The sequence below is a fragment of the Lonchura striata genome, chromosome 1A (assembly GCF_050655825.1).
Source record: "Lonchura striata isolate lonStrDom1 chromosome 1A, ASM5065582v1, whole genome shotgun sequence".
NCBI classification, from domain to species: Eukaryota; Metazoa; Chordata; class Aves; order Passeriformes; family Estrildidae; genus Lonchura; species Lonchura striata.
Window position 1 is genome coordinate 14,934,498 of NC_140741.1, and position 19,133 is coordinate 14,953,630.

The following is a 19,133-nucleotide window of genomic DNA, read 5'->3' on the forward strand; positions in this document are numbered from 1 at the left end:
AGTCACTTTTCCTAACCCAAATCGCTCCTGTTCCTCACACATACATGAAGGCATCGGAGTCCAGGCACATAGCAAGGGCTGCATTGATGCAAGTCATGGGGTGAGCCAGAGGCAACAATGCCTCCAAGAGCTCATGCAAACTCATAATATCTCTGTCCTTGCCTTCCAGAAACCCAGACAAAGGGATCCAGTTCCTGATCTCCCGAGGCTTCATCCCAGACACCCCCATTGGGGTGGCACACTTTTTGCTGCAGCGGAAAGGTCTCAGCCGCCAGATGATTGGGGAATTCCTGGGCAACAGCAAGAAGCAGTTCAACAGGGATGTTCTGGAGTAAGTGTGGAAATCTTTTCCCCTCCTCCCTCCACTCTAAAGGAGTTTCCAGCCCACTCTGCCCCTGGCTGCACCAGCAAGCACTCCATGCCCCTTTGCCCCCATTCTTTAGGAACTCCACCATTGCTACTCCCTATCTGGCATCCCTCAACACATTTCTCAGCTATGTGTGTCACCCTTCATATCATCAATTCTTTCATTTCAGTCCTTCCTCAGGAGGCCTGAGTTCACCTAGCAGGGGCTCAGTGCTGTCAGGTGGCAGAACAAGTGATGCTGGCTGTTTTGGGGGCTGGGAAACTCTTTGGCTGATGTCTCATCCCATCCATGTAAAGTACCTCTGATGCCTTCTGGGAAGTACTAAGAGAGACAGAGGAGGAAAAATATATGCTTCTTCCTGTGAGACCAGCAGGGAGAAGTGAATGCTGGCTACATACTCAGTTCTCTTTCTGTCCATGTTGGAAATTTGTGGCCCTTTGAGTTTGTCCAACTGCATTATGAGGATAATTACAAGGTCCTATTTGTGATGATGAGTCCTGCATATGAAAACATGCTACTAAGGGCTTGTTGTGGCCAGAGCAGCCATGCAGCACTGAGGAACATCCCCACTCAAAAATCTCCAACAAGCTGAACTTCCCCTTTTCAGAACAAAATCTGAGGTTTCCTTCTGTTCAGTGGCTGCCTTTACTGGATTGTTACCTTCAATTCTCTCCTTTGCTGGATTGTTACCTTCAATTCTCTCACTGTGAGCCTCTCCTGGTCACAAGCGACGCATCTCTCAGCCTGCAAATCTCTCCTCTTTCAAGTAGAGTTCATTCAGAGACCCATTTACCCATTTCAAGGCATGACCAGCACTCAGCTGCGTCTTTCTTTCATTATGCAAAAGCACAGCTCTTAGTGAGATCTGCCTTTCCATTAGGCTGGAAGTCTTTTGCACTGGGTCTTTTAGTACATTCTTCCATTTTCCAAAATGTTCTCTATTTCCCTTGAATTTTGCAGTGGTTTCTCTTGAACTAAACCATAAAGAAGCTCCAAATGCCATCCACATACCACTTCTACTCCAGAGAAGGACTGGAGGATGCCAAAGTTCAAGACCCAAATCTAGGCCTAGATTTTAAAATTAATTCCAGCTGCAATTGCTGCTTCTTATTGCTGCAGGTACCTACCTGACCTTTGGGCCATCTCTTTTGTTAATATACTGTAGAAGTGTTGATTTGTCCAGCAGCAAGACACATGTGCTGTCCAGTCTCTTCACACTGAGAACTGCAATTAAAAGTAATTGCTTCTTTTTCTCCAGTAAGCATTTTGTGGGCTGCTTCCCCTCACAGATAATCTGCTCAAGTCCAAACCTAGCCTCTGCACGCACCTGGAAATATTGCAACAACAGTAGGCTGACACTTCCATTTAATCGTAAACTTGGCATCATCCCTGCAAATGACCATGTTCCTCTGCCTCACATGGGACTACAAACTCAGTGCTAGCAGCTCCTGGGAACAGTGCCTATTGCAAAGCCTGGTGTCAGCCTCCCAACCTCAGTGCCCAGGATCTTCTACACTAGGGTTGCCTGTCTTGTTTCTGCATGAGGCATAGGGGCCATTGGAGCAGGTGGCCCTACTCCATCATGCTCATTATTCGAAGTTTCCACTGCCCCTCTCATGGTAACACTCCAAATACTCAGGGAAGGAGTGACCTTGCCCATCCTATTAACATCTGTAGAAAACAAGGCTCAAAGATGGGGACCGAGATATTGAGGCTGTGTGTACATGTGTGTACATCTTGGGCAGGGACTGTGTGTCCTTGAGCATGTATCAAACAACTGGGTCTGAGTTCAGGGTTCCAACCTGTGTCTGATCTCGCCAGGCAACATGATATGCTTGCACTAACAATCTGTGCTGCCATCCCCTCTTCACAATGAACGCCTGATTCATCTTCCATAAAGGCAAAGATAAAAGTGGACCTAAAATATATGTAGAATATTCTAAAACAGGAAAAAAAAACAAACATGAACATTCAGCTGGTTGTAGCTGTGTCATTTGAAGGTACTTTCTTCTTGTCCCAGTTCACTGCTTGGGGGTATGCTTGAGCATAGTTGGTGGGTTTTGCAAGCAAATTTTTCATCAGCTGCTTGTGAGAGCTGGATGGGCAATGGCTGCACACCCAATAGTGTGCCATGCATGGAAATAAGGCATTGAAAGGAGAACTCATGGCCCAGAATTATAATCCTGGATATTTTTCCTGTCCATGGTGCAGGAAAAAGAAGGCTGGCAGTGTAGTCTAGTGTGCTGGCATTTCCAGTGCACTGTATCTAAGGGCTGGTCACAACTTACGAGCTGTTTCTATGGGAGCAAGAGGCAGATCAAAGATCTTTTGGCATTTTAGAACTGTCTAAGACCTTGCCTGGTTCTCATTCCCCATCCAACTCCCATCAAACTAGCTCAGAAACAGTGACACGGGTTGGGAGAATAGACTCTGCAAGGGCTGTCTTGCTGTCCCCACATCCACCCACACTTAGAAATGTTAAGGTACATGATATTCCCTGGAGAGCATGCAGCAGACAGGAGAGTTCATACAGAAGCTTTTGCATGATTTGCCCAATACCACAGTAATTTTTGTGGCCCAAATGGGCAGAAGAAGAACAGGCACTTTGTCCTGCTGAGGTCAAATGCCCAGGCAGGGTGGCCATAAGCAGGCAGTAGTGCTTGGACAGGTTCTGATTACCTGCAGTGAGGAAGCCTGTATGCAGGTAGAGATGTCTGTGCTCTTTTACATCCCAAATATGACCTGGAGCCTCCTCTACCTCCGAAAAGTAATTTAAATCATTGATGCTACTTACTGTGTTAGTTTAGCTTTTGCTTGATGTGAAAACTTATGTTGCAATTGTGTATTGTAAGCAATGTTTCTATTGCATCCAGGTTGAATTAACTCAGCTGCATGAATAAATAATAGGACAGCTTTTGAAACATCTGCAAAAGTGTCAGCCTCCCTTGTGCATTTGAGGCAGGGAAGAGCTGCCCAGGTTACAAACTCCAGACTCAGCTGTAATGTCCAGACATAACTCTGCAGAGTTCTCTTGGCTTCTGCAGATACTGAAGCTGCGCTGGCTGACAGTGAAGCTGGTTCGTGCTGTCAGGAGTGCAGAGTGGCATTTGGCACTGTGCAGATGATCCCACTTCACTGCCACCAGTAAATGTAAAACTTCAGAGAACTGCTATGCTGGTTGCAAAGCCTTTTATGTAAAAGGGAAGGGGTTTAGGTGAAGTAAGCAGTTTATGAGCATTGAGCACTTTGGTGTGCTATTTTGCCTTCCCACTCTTCATGCCCAGCACCTAAATGCTCTGAAATTATAATCTCACTTCCATCTTCCTGCTCTTATCTTTCAACCTTTAACTGATTTTCTTGGAACTCAAAAATGGTGTCTGGATAATTCACAAGTAGTTCTACATGATAGCCAGAGGAACAACAGAGAGAGCAGGAGATTTTCAACAGTTTCTGACTATAATTGACGCACACACATTGATAACTGAACCACTCAGGTCTGCCTCTTTAGGAAGATGCAGTATGTAATTTTCTTGTATAGAAAAGATTTCAGTCTTTAAAACTAGGATTTCTCTCATTTGTTGTTGGCCACTACCAAGTTTAGTGTCTTCTAGAAATTTATGAATTCCTTTTATCAATGGAGAGAGAGAGGGCCCTCAAGACTGTTGTTTTCCTCAGTGTACTTGTTTAGTCTGGATTGCAGCTTTTAGGCATTTTGTGTTGCAGGGCATAAATCCCACTTGTAACCTATTTTAAGCATCTCACAAAATAACCATTCACTATTATCAGCATCCAGAAGAATCTAAGAAGATCCAGTAAGGTCCAAGAATCTCCTTCTACTGGCTGTCCTGCAGCTAGCGAGAGGGAATCACTGGAGACCTGCCCCAGGGTTTCAGTGTCTACCAGTCCAGGGAATACAGCTGGAGAGAGGTAGCCTGACCCATTAAAGGACCCATGTGGTACTGAACAGTTTTAATCAAATCTATTTGTCAAGTACTGCAGAAAAATAATTCTGTTTCTTTGGAAAAGTCGGGTCCAAGGCATTAACACATAGTTTTAATATAAGACACATCATCATTCTTGCATCCTTTCTTAATTCTGTGTTTATTTGTTGCTTTTATTCTCCTTTCTTCATACTTTCCTTCACTTTAATCCATTCTACACCTCCCCCTGTTCCTGACTCAGGAATTACTTCCATTCATAGTTCATCCATGAACAAGATAATGTGAGTGATTTAATGAATGGAGTCAGCTGTGCTGATACTGGATGGCTTTTGTTCAGCTTGAGGGATTTGGAAGTGCAGATGTGGCTGTCCTGGTCCACTTGTTGTCAGAGGAGAAATGGGCAGAGATTCCAGCAGAGGAGACATTGTGTTGAGTTGGGGGCTGGTTGGTTAAGAGTAGAAGTTGCTGTTGGAGAAACTCTCCCTGGGGTTGAGCAGGTCTCCTGTCTGTCAAGCCTGTGTTGTCTTCTCCCTCTGTCATGGAAGGTCAGGGAGAGAAAAGCTGCTCTTGGTACATGCAGAGCTGGGACCCCAGCAAAGGGACTGCCTCTTAGAGAAGGCTTAGGTTCCTCTTGGACAGACAGAATGGACTTGTCAGGTTAACCCAAACTAGCCTTCTTCCCCCTTCTTACTGAGAATGCTACAGAGGATCAGTAGGGGACTTTCATCACAGGAGCGTTAGATAAGGATGGGATGGAAACAGGACAGCAGGAAGAACGTGTTAGGCAGTTCTGACCTCCAGCTGAAAGCAAGGCTGCAGCACACACCAAATGTGAGGAAGAACAGCCTTCCCATGCCAGGCCTGTACAGGCTGAATGTGCAGCTGGAGTCTGCCTAGTACCCAGGGAAACTCAGGAAGGAACAGATTGCCAAGTAAGTAGCCATGTGGGCTACCAACAACCATGGGAGGGTGAGTAGGCATGACAGCCCAGGGGAAAAATAGGCAATACACCAATCCTGTAGCATTCTCCAGAAAGGGAAGACTAGTGTGGGCAGTAGTCTCCATTGTAGAGACTGTCCTTCCCAAGGGGATGGCGAGGGCAGGATTGGGACACACACCTGTGCCCACTGGTGCATGGAATCGGGGATTCCTCCTAACTTTTCTTTCTGTTCAGTTCACATGTTCAGGGCAGTCTTCTTCCAGGGAACTGAGCTCTTCTACAATTCACGCAAATCCTGATTCACCTTCAGAAAGCTTTTAGAGTCAGGGAGGCTGATAAAAGGGATGGTTTTCATTAATATCTTTGTGCCTTGTGATTTTAAACTTTCCACCTGGTTGCCTCCCCCCTTGCTCCCTCCCTGAGTGGAAGGCTGCAGGTTCATTACAGATGCTTTTAGTTGCATTCCAGCTCCTGCTGCATTGTCACCTGAGTGGAAAAGCTGGAAAATAGGTCATTACACTTGGGTGAGCAGATCCCAGCCCCACATGTTACAGCTGCTTCCTGTCTTCACTGAACCCTTTTGCCACAGATTCTTTCACCATGATTAGTCCTGTGCTAAATCCTTGCAGCTCTTCTGCCATTATGTCCACCCACTTTTAGGGGGATCTTTTCCCTCTAGCCTAGGAGGCTACAACAGAGACAACAGCTAGGAGCCCACTCTTTGGTCCTGGAACCTGGTGTGGAATTCTCTGCTTCTTGTTGTGAGATGCCTCAGCACAGATCAAACTCCTCACGCACACAGGTGGCCCAAGATTCCTCTACCCCCACCCTCTTGTTCGTGAGACAGGGAGACAGAGTTTTTGCTGCTGACTCCAACAATACGATCCAAATATCCAAAGTCATATCCTTGCAGATAGGGGACTAAATGAATCTCTGGATGCACTGTGAGATCAATTTGTGTGGCTTGTTGTAAGTTTGTGGGCAGGAAGGAGTTGGAACATGAGATTTTATAAGGTGATTACTGTGTCCCTGTATCATAATCTCTCAAGCCTCCTGGAATAGGCATCTCACAGGTGTCCAGCCGTTTGTGGGAGGATGAACTCAGCACTGGTTTTGGCATGTGCACATAAGTTTTTGTTTTATTCCTTGGACGCAGAGAGCCACCCGCTGTCATATCCTTTGTCAGCTTCCATGGTCTCTAGCTCAGAAAGAAAAGACCTCCTTGGTCTGGTTTCATGAAGAAAAGTTGTGCTATATTTCAGGGGATGTCTGACACAGTTACCAGAGTACATTTGGAAAGTTAATGTGAGTCTGTGCAGGAATCTGAAGTCAGGGAAGGTTGCAAAACTTCCAGCTGTCTAGAAGAGGAGGAGGAACATGGCAGACCCATAGCACAAGGCTGTTTGGCTCTTTGAATGGATTTTGCTGTGTCAAATTTGCACACAAAAGTAACAGACAAGTCTGATCCATCTTTCTTTCTGCCTAACAGCAGAAATAGCAGATTGGTACCTGATGGCTCCTCCAGGAGTTGCTCTTCATACCTTTGGCACAGGATTTGTCAGATAAATCAAATCCAAGCACAGGCTGACTTTGCTCAAATCAAGCATTAATCATAACCTGTCCTTTCTGCCTGGTCAACTTTTCTTAGTAAGCAGTACAAGGGACATTGTTCTTTGGACTGAGAGACAAATGGAAGAGACTCACAGGACTTAGAATTTACAAAGTAAACCTGCATCAGTCAGTCTGTGAGATAAACTCTCATAGGAGAATCCAAGCATAACTCAAGTAGCAATGCCTGTTTGAGTTTGAAAAGAGCTATGAACAGCTGCCTTGTCCTACTTGTCCTAATGAAGGCTCGATGTTTTCTGTATTAAGGGCATTGACTTTATTACTTGAGATTTGTACAAAGGGGAGGGTATTTTAGGGCAGCCTGTGTGGAGGGTGAAAGACTGATCAAAGAGGGAAGGAGTAAGCAAAAGACAGATGATTTAATGCTGGTGGATTGGGGCTACTAGGGTGACCTTAGCGGGTGTCCCTGGGGCATGCAATGACTCAGTGTTCACATGTCTGGAAGCAAACAATAGCAGCAAAATCACCAGGGTCAGTGCTGAGAAATGCTTGCACACTGGAAAGGATTAAAAAATAATAACAAAAGCCCAAGTGCAGAGGTGATTGCAGCTGTGAACACAATAACGAGTAACAAGAGGAAAACTTTTTACTATCAATGATAAATTCCAAGAAGCAGAATGCCTTGATGTTAACCCAAGGGACTGAGTATAAGTATGAGAAAAATAAAAATAAATAAGGAAAGATGCAGTGAAGGAAGTTTTTCTTATTACCAAATGTTTCTGCAGTCCACCCTTTTGGACAGATAAAAAAATATTTCATAGAAGATTTCCTATGAGAGCAGTCCCTTTGATTCTCTTCCCTTGCTCCCTATTTGTTTCTGAATTTCAATTATATGGACTTTATGCAGAGAAAGAGCTCACAATTGCTAGCTGAGGTTGTAACAAGTCCAGCCTAAGATACAAAGCACTTTATGTTCAGTCAGAGCTCTTGGTAAGTTATTCTGTGGCTGTCATCCCAGTTAAATGATGATAACTCCTGAATCAAGGCAATGGAGGAATGCAGAGATGTTTCTGAGCATTTGAACTCTGTCTCTCACCCATTTGAGGAATTGAGCAACAGCTTTTTATTCTAGCAAGGCTAGAATAAAAATCATGGCACTCAACAGCTTAGTTCACAAACCACTTTCCACCAACCCACAGCTAACTGCAGCACTTAGAAGTGACCGACAGACACACCCCCAGTTTATCTCAGAAAAGAAGAAACTGGTAACAGCATATCCCTTTATTAGTAGAGGTTTATTTGGCAAAAATTTCCTGATAATCCTAGGAAACAGAAGGATCCAGAAGAGAGCTAATGACCTCCCCCTCTTTTTTTTCCTTATACCACTCCTCATAAAATCCCAGACAACCTGTCTGGGGGAAAATCTCCTCCCTAATAACCTTAAATTAGGGATCAGTTTATCCTTTACCACATGACAAAGCAACCCAAACACAATACAAAGAATTCAATAAAGGGGTTAAGGGACTAATAGAAGTAGCATCCAAGGTAAAAAGCAGCAGAAAATATGAAGCTCTTGAATTTTTAATGCACTTCTAATGTCAAGGTGGTCCCATTAGCAAATTAGTAACTTTGTATTTAAGGAAGGTGGGATTTTGGCACCTATGATTTTCTTCCTCTGTCAGACAGTATTTCAGTTTTGAAAATTTATTTTTGGGAAAGAATAATGCCAAAGCCAGTGGAAAATAGACTAATTCAATGTCTGTCTTTGTTAGAATAACTAGTTTTCTAGACAGGGGATGTGCAGAGGATAAATCTAGACTTCAGCAAAGCTTTGGACATGAGAAATTTTTGTTGAGAGTGGAAGAGAGAGAAATTAGCAGAGGAATCATAAACAGAGGAGCAAATTGGCTGATACAGACATTAGTGCCTACATACTCTGCTGAAATGGAAAATTGGGCCTAAGGGACATTATGAACAGGGGTTTCTTTTGATTAATGCTTGCAGTAATGACCTGAGCACAAAAGGTAGGAATATGCTAACAGAATTTGCTGAAGCCACATGAGAAAGGTGTTGTCATTACAAGTGACTGAAGTATCATGCAGTAAGAATAATAACAAGTAGATTATTTGGCTAATACAGGGAGCAAGTACTGTAGTGGTAGGTTTTGGAGACTAACAACAAAGCCTTTATAAGATGAGAATGCTTTAGTGGGAAATAAGAGAGATATCTTGGGGTATTCTTTGGGTATCTAAATTGGCCATGAAGTTCCAGTGGGCAGTGAATCATGCTGAAATGCAAAGTGACACCAGATAAGCAGATAATGTTACACGCTATTTCCATACAACAGCCTCTATTTCCTATTTTCTTTGAGCTGATTCTGGTCCTATTGATATTGATACAGGTGTCTAAATACCTATGTCAGTGTAGATGTCTATATATCTATATAGATACAGGTAAGTATCAATACATATATATATATATATCCCCATACTTTGTATATGCACATGTGAATGTATATGCTGTCTGTGGTGTGATATGTATCTATGATGGTGTATAAATATGGGTATTCTCAGTTCAGTCAGATAGAAATGAGAGTTTCTAACCAGGCTAGAGCCTGGGAAAGAGTTGCAAAGGAATGTAAATAATTCTCTATCTCTCTTGTTGTTCACATTGTTTATAGATATGTTCTGCCACTGTGCGTCATTCACTGCACACCAATGGTGTGCGATGTTTTTACTTTAAGACCAATGAAATTAGTCTGCACGATGCTCTCTATAAAAGAGCGATGTATTTGAAATAAAGTAGTGAGTGCTCACATCATCTAGCCTTCTGAACTGGAGTTCTTTCATTCCCGTCCTGCCTCAACAGCGACATATAAATACACACACACACACATATATAAATATATAGTAAAGCACAAGAATTGCTCACCAGCTGTAGAATGCTGGAGTCGCTTGAGTGAAATCACTGCCCATGGTAAGCAGAATCCAGGAAGTCATAATGATGCCTCAGGGCCCTTCCCATGGGATTTCCCTTGGGGACTGGGCCTCAGTACCATAGTGGAGGAGCCTGCCTGGCATCATCCAGTGGAGCATGTTCTGATGAAGGCTGTGTCCCCCTCTCACAGCTGTGTGGTGGACGAGATGGACTTCTCAGGCATGGAGCTGGACGAAGCCCTGCGGAAATTCCAGGCCCACATCCGTGTACAGGGGGAGGCGCAGAAGGTGGAGCGGCTCATCGAGGCTTTCAGGTAAGAGAAGGAGCCCTGCAGCCCCAGTGTGCAGCCAGGGGAAGCAGGGAACACAACACACCCAAGGCAAAAGAACAGCAGTCATGGAGAAAACGCCCACAGACTTCCCTTCCACAAGGGCATCATGGAGGGGCTCCTGAAGGATGGAGTCCTCTGTGCCACTGCTAGGTCACAGCTGTGGCCTTGTCAGATGTTCAGTGGCATGAAGGGTACCAGGGGCCAGAGTGAGGCCAGTCCTGATATGGCTTCCAGCAAGGGATTCCCTGTTCATTGGTGACTCACAGGAAGAGAAGCAGAGGGGTTTGCAGGGCTGCTTGGTTCTCCCTTGGTGCATCCAAAGGAATGCTTGGCAAGGCAGGCTGGAGCAGACCCCTCCTGTATTACACGTATGTACTGACACACTCTGAGGAGTCCACTCCAGTCTCACTTGCTTTTTTGGTTCCTGAGAACAGGAAGGCTGAAGTTTCAGTGGCATACTTCAGCCATTGGTGGGGAAATTTGCCTTCAGAGAGTAGCGGGTTCCTTCTCTCATGTGTGAGAGGTGAAGTGAAAGGAATATGATCTGCTTGTGGTAAAGCCATTGCCAAGCTGGAGCAGAGGCTTCCTCCCATGTTCCTTGCTAAGTGTGTGCATCCCTCCTGCTGCAGCCAAAGGTACTGCATGTGTAACCCAGATGTAGTCCAGCAGTTTCACAACCCGGACACCATCTTCATCTTGGCCTTTGCAATCATCCTCCTCAACACAGACATGTACAGCCCCAACATCAAGCCTGACAGGAAGATGATGCTGGAGGACTTCATTCGCAATCTGAGAGGTGAGGATTCTGCCTTGATTTTCCTTTTTTGCCCACTTGCTTTTCTAAATTTTGCCTAGATGAAGGCAGGAAAAACCTAGTGGAACTGCCTTTCTCCAGGTCTTGTGCTGCTTCCCTGTGAGCCAGAAATGGAAGGCCCTTTGAGATACCTTCTAGGCTGCTGGGGAAGGGAAATTCTAATTAACTTTGTTTTCTGCAGAAAGCCGTCCAGCCTTCTCAGAAACCAATCATTTTCCTTTGAGAGATGGCTTCATCTTTTAAGATATCTCATTGCTCGGAAACAGTCCATTGTATTACATTTTCTTATTGTTCAGCTCCATCCTTCATTGACCCTGCTGGGTTGTGCTAAACAATCCCTACTTGCTGCTTTGAATATAGGAACACATTTTCCTTTTATTCAGGCTAAATATTCCCCTTCTCAACTACCTGCAATTACTTACAGTAACTGTAGGCGTGACAGAGTTCATTAATACATTACTTCTTTGCAATTTCTGATACATCAGTTCCCCAAATCAATTTTCTTCTATTTTCAAGGTCAGTCCTTTCCATCCTGGTAATATCTTGCTAAAAGCACTTTTTCAGATGTGGTCACAACATACTCATATATGGAGCTACCGCCTTGTTCTTATTTTCAGATCTACTAACTCAGCTCAGTATTGTTTGGCCTTTTTGACATCATGTCTAGACAAATTATTGTCTAATTTCCCAGCCATATTCATTCCTAGGTCGTCCTAGGTCAGCCATTTTCCAAGTTTCTCTTACTGCACATCTGCAATTCATATAAAGCTCCCTCAACATTTTTCCAACATAAATTCCTGTCTTGTCTGAAGATTTTGCACTTTACTGGGTTCTTTTGGCTTGTTTCTTTGTCCTGATTGCTGTTCAGAAAGTGTCATCTCAGTCTCCCACACCTTCCACAATTTGTCACCTGATTCAGACTGGTATAATGTGACACTGAGGCCCTCTTTCAAGTTAATTCCACAGATAATGAATGGGTCTGCTACCTGCCATCACCCCCTTTAGTATTACAATTGGCAGCACTAACAAAAGAGAGGTGTTTTTTTAATGTTAGCTTACATTAAGAGTTCCCTTAAAACTGTCAGTTCACACTGCAATTAATTAAATCAGCATGAAGGTCACTCACCTCCATTGTGCAACACACCACAACTCAGTCGAGCAAGTGAATGTCACCCTATCACAGATAAGGAGAGACAGTTCAATCCAGACTCACCTACAGGCCAGCAGCTTCAGCAGCCTGTGCTTGACATGTTATTTGGGATACATTTGGAAGGATGTAGGTAAGGGAGCAGAACATCTCAATGCCTTTCCATTTCTCAGCAGGTCCTCACCTGCATAACTCAGGATAGTACATCTCAGACCAGAGAGCTGGAGGGAATGCAGAGAAAATCAATATAAAATGACTGGAGGAATTCAGTTTGGAGGAAGGACTGGAAACTTGGTTTTCAGTGTTTGGCTCAGGGAAGGGTGAAAAAAACCATTTCTGCAAGCCTCTGAAGGGCCAGACAGCAAAATATGGAGAATTATCTAAGGAGATGTAAAAGAGGAAAGGGGAAGGGTCAAGGCTAAAATACCACAAACAGAATAGCAGGAAAGTATTATTCCTAGGAGACAACACAGAGGAAAATGGTAGAGGCCACCAAGCAGACAAGGAGAGATGATGCTTGTCTTGGCAGGAAAAGCCGCTGAATCCCATCATAGGCCTTCTCCACATATAGCACTTCTGATGATACAAAATCAATGCAGGGGTTACTGCTGCGTGGCCCAAGATATATGAATGTGAAATTGTGGCTATAAAACCTTAGGAAACACATGGAAAGGAGCCACCATGCAGAGCAATGGAATTATGAAATCCACTGCATTGGCCTTAGGGATGTCAGTCTCTCCTACTGGTGTATTAGATGCATTAGAGAAACAAAGAAGACAGCCTAAAGTGAAGTATTGCTATTCCCCTTCAGCCTTCCCAGCACTGCACAGTGCAGAGGCAGTAGTGACCTTCCAGGGACCACTGGTTCTTCCCTTGTCTTCTCTCTGGCTGGCCTGCCCAACATTTTCTGTGTTTGGCAGGGGTGGACGACGGTGCTGACATCCCTCGGGAGCTGGTGGTGGGGATCTATGAGAGGATCCAGCAGAAAGAGCTAAAATCTAATGAGGACCATGTAACTTATGTCACTAAAGTGGAGAAGTCCATCGTTGGAATGAAAACGGTGAGCATCCATAAACCTGCTGGCACCCACTCAGCCCCTCTGTCCCCCACCTCTCTCCCTGCCCTCTCTTCTGTGTTTTTCCACTATGCCTTTCTTCTCTTGCATAATACTTTCCTTGCTTGTCTCTACAGATGTACTCCTTTTTCTCCAAACTCTTTATTTCCTGCTATCTCATTCTTTCCTAATTTTGAGGCATCTCCTTGGCCAGAGTTTATAGTATCTAGTGCTGTAATTGTTTGCCCATGAATTTTACTGTATGTCCTGGCTGGCTCAACTGATAGGTCTGCAGTGTTTCAAACTTTCAGGCCTTTTAAGGGTGTAGGAAGTGAAAGGCAAAGTGATAGAAAATAATTTTACCTGTCTGTCTCTAATGAGTTCCCTAAAAATTGTTGGGATTAAGAGATCCCCAAAGTACAGACACCTTCTTTGGCAGTAACCAATCTGTAGGGCAAGAACATACATACTGTTTATCCAAAATAAAGCAAGATGATTTCTCAAAGCTCAGAAAACCTGCAGATGTCCAGTGGGGTGAGAAAGGATGAGCGGTGACCCAAGGATTGGAAGCCAGAGAGAGAATGTGTGAGCAAGAAGGTTGCAAAGGCTTTCTCTGTTACTGCACTAGCAGGAAAATTGGTGGTAAGGAGCGGTGGTGAGGAGGTGATTTGTCTGGGCAGAGGGGTGGAATTGTGTCACTGGCCAGGGTTGTGCAGTCTGAGTTGGGGGAGACCCACAGTGGCCCCTTCTTCAGCCCCTGCATGCCCTTGTGTGCTCTCTGCAGGTCCTGTCGGTGCCCCACCGCCGGCTGGTGTGCTGCAGCCGCCTGTTTGAAGTGACCGATGTGAACAAAGTGCAGAAGCAGGCAGCTCACCAAAGGGAAGTCTTCCTCTTCAATGACCTGCTGGTGGTGAGTGTGCTTTGGCAATTAGGCACTGCAGTAATAAAACCTGTCCTGGTTTCTGTAAGGACATCTGAAACCAGTCCACAACATCCATTTTCCCTCTGTTCTAAGGACAGCTCCCAGTTCATCAACCTTGTGAGACACAGCTCTGTACCCTTCACTGTTAAAAACCTACAGTAAACCCTTGAAAAAACAAACTGTCACATCCCACAGCCATCCAAGCAAAGTTACTGCTCTCTCTCATGCCTTTGCCAGCAGGGTGGTTCATTTCATGAAAGGGAGGATCATTTCTTTGTTTGTACTACAGTAGACAGAGCCCTCTCATGCCCTTTAAATCTTTCCTGCCAGACACTTTAAAATCACTGCCTCCTAACATGGAAAAGGATGTAGCAGACTACATAGTACTTACCAAACCAAATGTGTACAGTATTTTTGAAAGTGTCCTGCTCCAGCAATGGAATTATGCAGGTACAGGAGAGCAGAGTTACACTGAGACTGGAAGGAGGCAAAACAAAATGGAAGTTTGCTGAATTTAATGGTGAAGTAAAACTGTGGTGGCAGTAGATGCAAGGCTAAACCTAAAACCTTTTGCAGAAGGAGAGGATAAAAGAGCTTTACCCAGCTATTCCTCTGCAGCCATTTGCACAGTTATCAACTTGAGGAGAGTGTCTGCCCCTTGCTATGCCTCTACTCCATGGGATAAACCAGGTCCACAAGAACTAGTGCTGAGGTACAAGGGCAGCAGAGCATTCTCATACACTCTTGCTCCCAGCTCTAAGGTATTTATGACAGGCTTCCCTTTGCCTTTTGATCTGTTCCTTGGTGAAGAGAATTACCCTTTCAAAGTCAACATGTGGTAATCAAGCACCTCTGGGAGAGAGCTGAGTGAGCCCAGGGAGATGCCTACAGGATTCCAGAAGTGTTGTAACAAGTGCAGCATTCCAGGCAGCTCTCCAGCAAAGAGCCAGTCATTCAGCAAACATTGCTCCCATGTACACTTAACAGAACTTTTTTGCTTTGAGCAGTTTGCATCGTTCTTGCCTCACTGTTCCCCAGCACCAATGATGCTTCTCTCCCTCCAACAGATCCTCAAGCTTTGCCCGAAGAAGAAAAGCTCCTCAACATACACATTTTGCAAGTCAGTCGGCCTGCTAGGGATGCAGTTCCATCTCTTTGAGAATGAGTGTAAGTCCACTGCTCCTGGGTTTCCTGGAGGGGTTTGGCAGGGAAAAGGAGAAGGAGGGAGGGGCATGTGTGACTTTGCAGTAGGAGAGAGATTCTGTCAAAGTTAAAAGTGGAGGAGAGAAAACTGAGACTTGTGCCAAGGAGATGACTCTTTAGGTATACTGTGCTGAGAAGAAGCTCCTGGTACCCCTTCTAGGTCTGAGCATCTGCAGAAGGGCCTCATTGAAGGATCTGGCTTGTTATGGTGGCAGGGACAACACCAGTGGTGAAGACTGGGGGAAACAATCCCCATATACATCCTACTGAGCTCCCAGAAGCCAACTGTTGGTGCAGAATCTTGTTGACAGAACTGCTGCTGCCAGCTTTAGCCCCTCTCTTGTCATGGCCAAAGTCACAACCCCCACTGCTGCCTTTGATGCTGACAGAGTGCTGCTGCCACCTCCCTGCACAGTGCCATGCTGTGCTGAGAGCTTCCCAAGGCAGAGGCAGAGCCCTTGGAAAAATACCCACCAAAGCATGGCGGGAGGCCAGCCCTAGTCAGCCTGACCTTGATGGTCTGGGAATAGAGCCATGATGTGTCATGACTGGGGCTGGTTGTGCCGTGCAGGAGTTCCAGAAACAGGCAGGCTTCCTGCTGGCACAGGCAGAGGAGCAGCACAGCAGTCCCAGGCAAGCATGGCTGATGTCCCTGGGATCACAATGCTCTCCATTGTGAACACATGGAGAATATGCTGCAAGGAAGGCAAAATGTAGCATCAGTGTGGCTATACTAAGCCTTTTCTCTCCCTCCTCTACTGGCAGCATGAGTCACTCTCCCAACACCCTACTCTGCAGCATGCAGAGGCTCCCACATCCTTGTGAACTCAAGGGCCATTCATACCTGAGCATCCCCAGGAGGCACCATCAGAGCTGGAATCAGCTTTTAGGGGCAGCATGACTATCCTGGGAGTGTCCAAATCTTCTGGCAAAGGTGCCCTTTTGTGTATCCCCTGCAAAGACAGTAAAACAAATGTCACGAAGATCTTGTGATCTGAACAGGTGAGAGAGACACAAGGCAGGAAAAGAGCTTGGCATGCAAACAGGGGGAGCAGAGGGCTGGCTGAAAATAACAGGTAAGGCTGTGGCTTGTTTGGGAAAGACTGATAAAGGAAGGCTAATAAAGAAAGGCTAATAAGGGAAGGCTAGTAAAGGAAGGAAAGCAGGACAGGGAAAGACAGAAATTAAATTTAGAGGAATGTGAAAGAAAACGAGGAAAGGGATTGAAACCACCAGCCATTGAGCAAATGATAGAGGAAGTCTAGTCAAAAGTGTGGCAAGTTCTCTGCATTCTCATGTTCTCTTGGCTGAATCTCCAGTCATCACCTCCTTGCACACAAACCTGATCTTCAAAACATTTGCTGTTTATTTTCACTCTCTGGGCATGGTCTTTCATTTACATTCCTGTGTGTTTTGCCTGTGAGGAGTACTAAGCAGAGACCTACAAATACACATCTTTCCCTTTACCACTCTCACTGCAGAGTGCAATGAGCTCCCCACCCACACTGTGCCAACACTCCTCCTGTGTTCTCTGCAGATGAAAGGAGAATCTGGGGGCAAGTCCTGCCACTGTGAATGCAATGGCTCTGACCCCAGAAGACAATCTCTCCTGCTGCATCTCCCACAGGAGAAAAAGTGTAGTTTGCCTCATAAACACTGTTTATTCTTCCAAAGATTGAGAAAGGCTTTACAGTCTTACCTCTGTGCTCAGTTTCCTAGGCCCAGTGCTGCACTAGAAGTAACTAAGAACTAGAGTTCTCTGGTTTTGGCAGCACTGTGGTGCTGGTGACACTTGCCTTGCTGCTGCAGCTTGGTCCTTCTGTTCTCTTGGAGGGCTGCAGTGCTGCAGGTTCCCACAGTTGGCAGTGTGACAAACTCTGGGTGTGCAATTCCACTGGACTCATGCTGAAAACTCTCTGTCCTTCAGATGTACCAAAACAGCCAACTACTCCAGCAAGAATGCCTAACAGCTCTTTATTTTGTTGGCACTTTTTTTTTTTTTTTCAGATTACCCCCATGGCATTACACTGGTGACTCCAGTTTCAGGCTCAGAGAAAAAACAGGTACTACACTTCTGTGCTCTGGGTGCTGAGGAAATGCAGAAGTTTGTGGAAGACCTGAAAGAGTCAATAGCAGAAGTGACAGAACTGGAACAGATACGAATTGAATGTAAGGGTCTCTCATACAATTCACATTCCAATGCCATCACACTGCATGTGACTACAAGGCAAAAAGGATAAAGGAAGTCTTCAGGAACAGGGGCCAAAAGGATGAGCAGCACAGTCTGCACATGATGTTCCTGGGTTCAGTGACAGGGTGGAAAAGCACTCTGACCACTGGCCAGCAGGAAAAATGGAAGGACTCAACTACTTACTATGCTTATGAAACAGGGAGGCAGATACAGCAGCCTGGAATAGGGAAGCTTAAACTGTCACACCCAGAAGATTCTTTTCTGTGCCATACTCCTTTGACTATGCAAATATGACCTGTAAATACCTGGGATAGATCTTGTACCTTTAACAGAGTTGTCCTGAGGGCAAGCAGTCTGTCACTCCATGGCCTCATACAGACAAGATGTCCATGGAGCCTTTCTATGTACAGACTGATGAGCCAAAGTAGCTCAGCTGCAGTGGTCCCCATCTCATTGCAGCAGTAGCCAATGCTGTGTAAATGTAGGTCATATGTAGAAGATCCTATAGATACCTAAGTTTTTTCACATATCAAATCGTCTCCATTTTCTGTTTTTTCTTTTCTCTCCCTTCTTGACACTCACTTGTGATTTCCTTGCATTTATTCTCCTTGCTGACTTCCCATTTTGTTCCTTCAATATGCTGGCGACCTTCCCTCCATCCCTCCCCTCATTTATTTCCATATATCTGTTTTGCAGGGGAACTGGAGAAACAGCAAGGGACAAAAAATCTCTCCTTAAGGACCAATGGAGCCCAGATGGAACTGCAGTCTAAGCAAGGCTCTCCAACAGGTAAAAGGACACCCAGCACCCAACTTTTTTGGTCTAGAAGTGCTGCCTTTGCAAATATGTTCTGGCTGGTTCCTGTGAGAATAACTGCAAAAAGAAGTGTTCAGTTTTGTGCTCTTTAGCTTTGGCCTAATAGTGGAAATACAAGAGCATATACATTCTTCAAATACCCTAGGAAAACCCTTGAAGTTTCATTACCCATTCTGTAGCTGTAATACCTGGTAAAGAGCTGTTACTGATAGAGCATGGGTAACTTCTGAAGAACCTGGCCCAATTTTCTTCCCTGAGCTGATAAAACTTAACCCACTAAGCAGCTAACAGGTTGCAAGAGGGTCTAGATTGGCCTTGCACCTCTCCTTTTAAGTCTCCAGTCCACAGTATGAGGGCCAGCTCTTGACTAGAGGGGCAGATCTCATGAGTGAGATATTTTGTTTTATTTCAAAGGCAAGAAGGATTTGGGGGAGAAGGTCTTGGACAGCACAGTGGAGGTAAGTAGAGTGCAGAGCAGCTGAGGTAAGTAATTCTCTCTCACTTCAGCACTTCTCACATTCTCTGTTGTTTCTTTTCTCAGGTTTTAATCAATGCCTCCCCAGCCAGACTGACAATTTTACCAATTTCCAGAGATACAATTAAAAGTTACTGCTAGGACGGGTAATACAACTTTCAAATCCAAACTAAACTTCAAAGCATTTTCAATCCGTTTCTTTAACTGTAACATCCTTCACGGACCAAGCTCCCAAACGCTGTAGACTAACCCACCCCACTGCTTCTGGGGAGACTGAAAACCCCACCAAGGACTTCCCTGACATGCTAACTCCATGCAGCATCACATGCAAATTCCCCACAGCCCAGCTTTCCTGCACTATCTCTGCAGCTCTGTCTCTCCATCCCGCTGAAGGGGATTAAGCATGGCCTTTGTACACCAGACTTT

At 45.1% G+C, this 19,133-nt stretch overlaps 1 protein-coding gene across 4 annotated transcripts in view; it reads left to right on the top strand.

The window, feature by feature from the left end:
* Positions 1–19,133, top strand: part of IQSEC3 (IQ motif and Sec7 domain ArfGEF 3) — a 103,412-nt gene that overhangs the window by 76,292 nt on the left and 7,987 nt on the right. For 2 of the 4 annotated variants that reach the window (XM_021535076.3, XM_021535075.3), the window contains exons 5-14: positions 170–331; positions 9,945–10,067; positions 10,715–10,881; positions 12,967–13,106; positions 13,885–14,010; positions 15,090–15,189; positions 17,233–17,394; positions 18,113–18,205; positions 18,647–18,690; positions 18,774–18,853. In XM_021535076.3, the coding sequence (XP_021390751.1) occupies positions 170–331; positions 9,945–10,067; positions 10,715–10,881; positions 12,967–13,106; positions 13,885–14,010; positions 15,090–15,189; positions 17,233–17,394; positions 18,113–18,205; positions 18,647–18,690; positions 18,774–18,848 (1,192 nt within the window). In that variant the 3' untranslated portion in view covers positions 18,849–18,853. The remainder of the gene's footprint in view (positions 1–169; positions 332–9,944; positions 10,068–10,714; positions 10,882–12,966; positions 13,107–13,884; positions 14,011–15,089; positions 15,190–17,232; positions 17,395–18,112; positions 18,206–18,646; positions 18,691–18,773; positions 18,854–19,133) is intronic. The other 2 variants (XM_021535074.3, XM_021535077.4) reach the window with 1 other exon arrangement.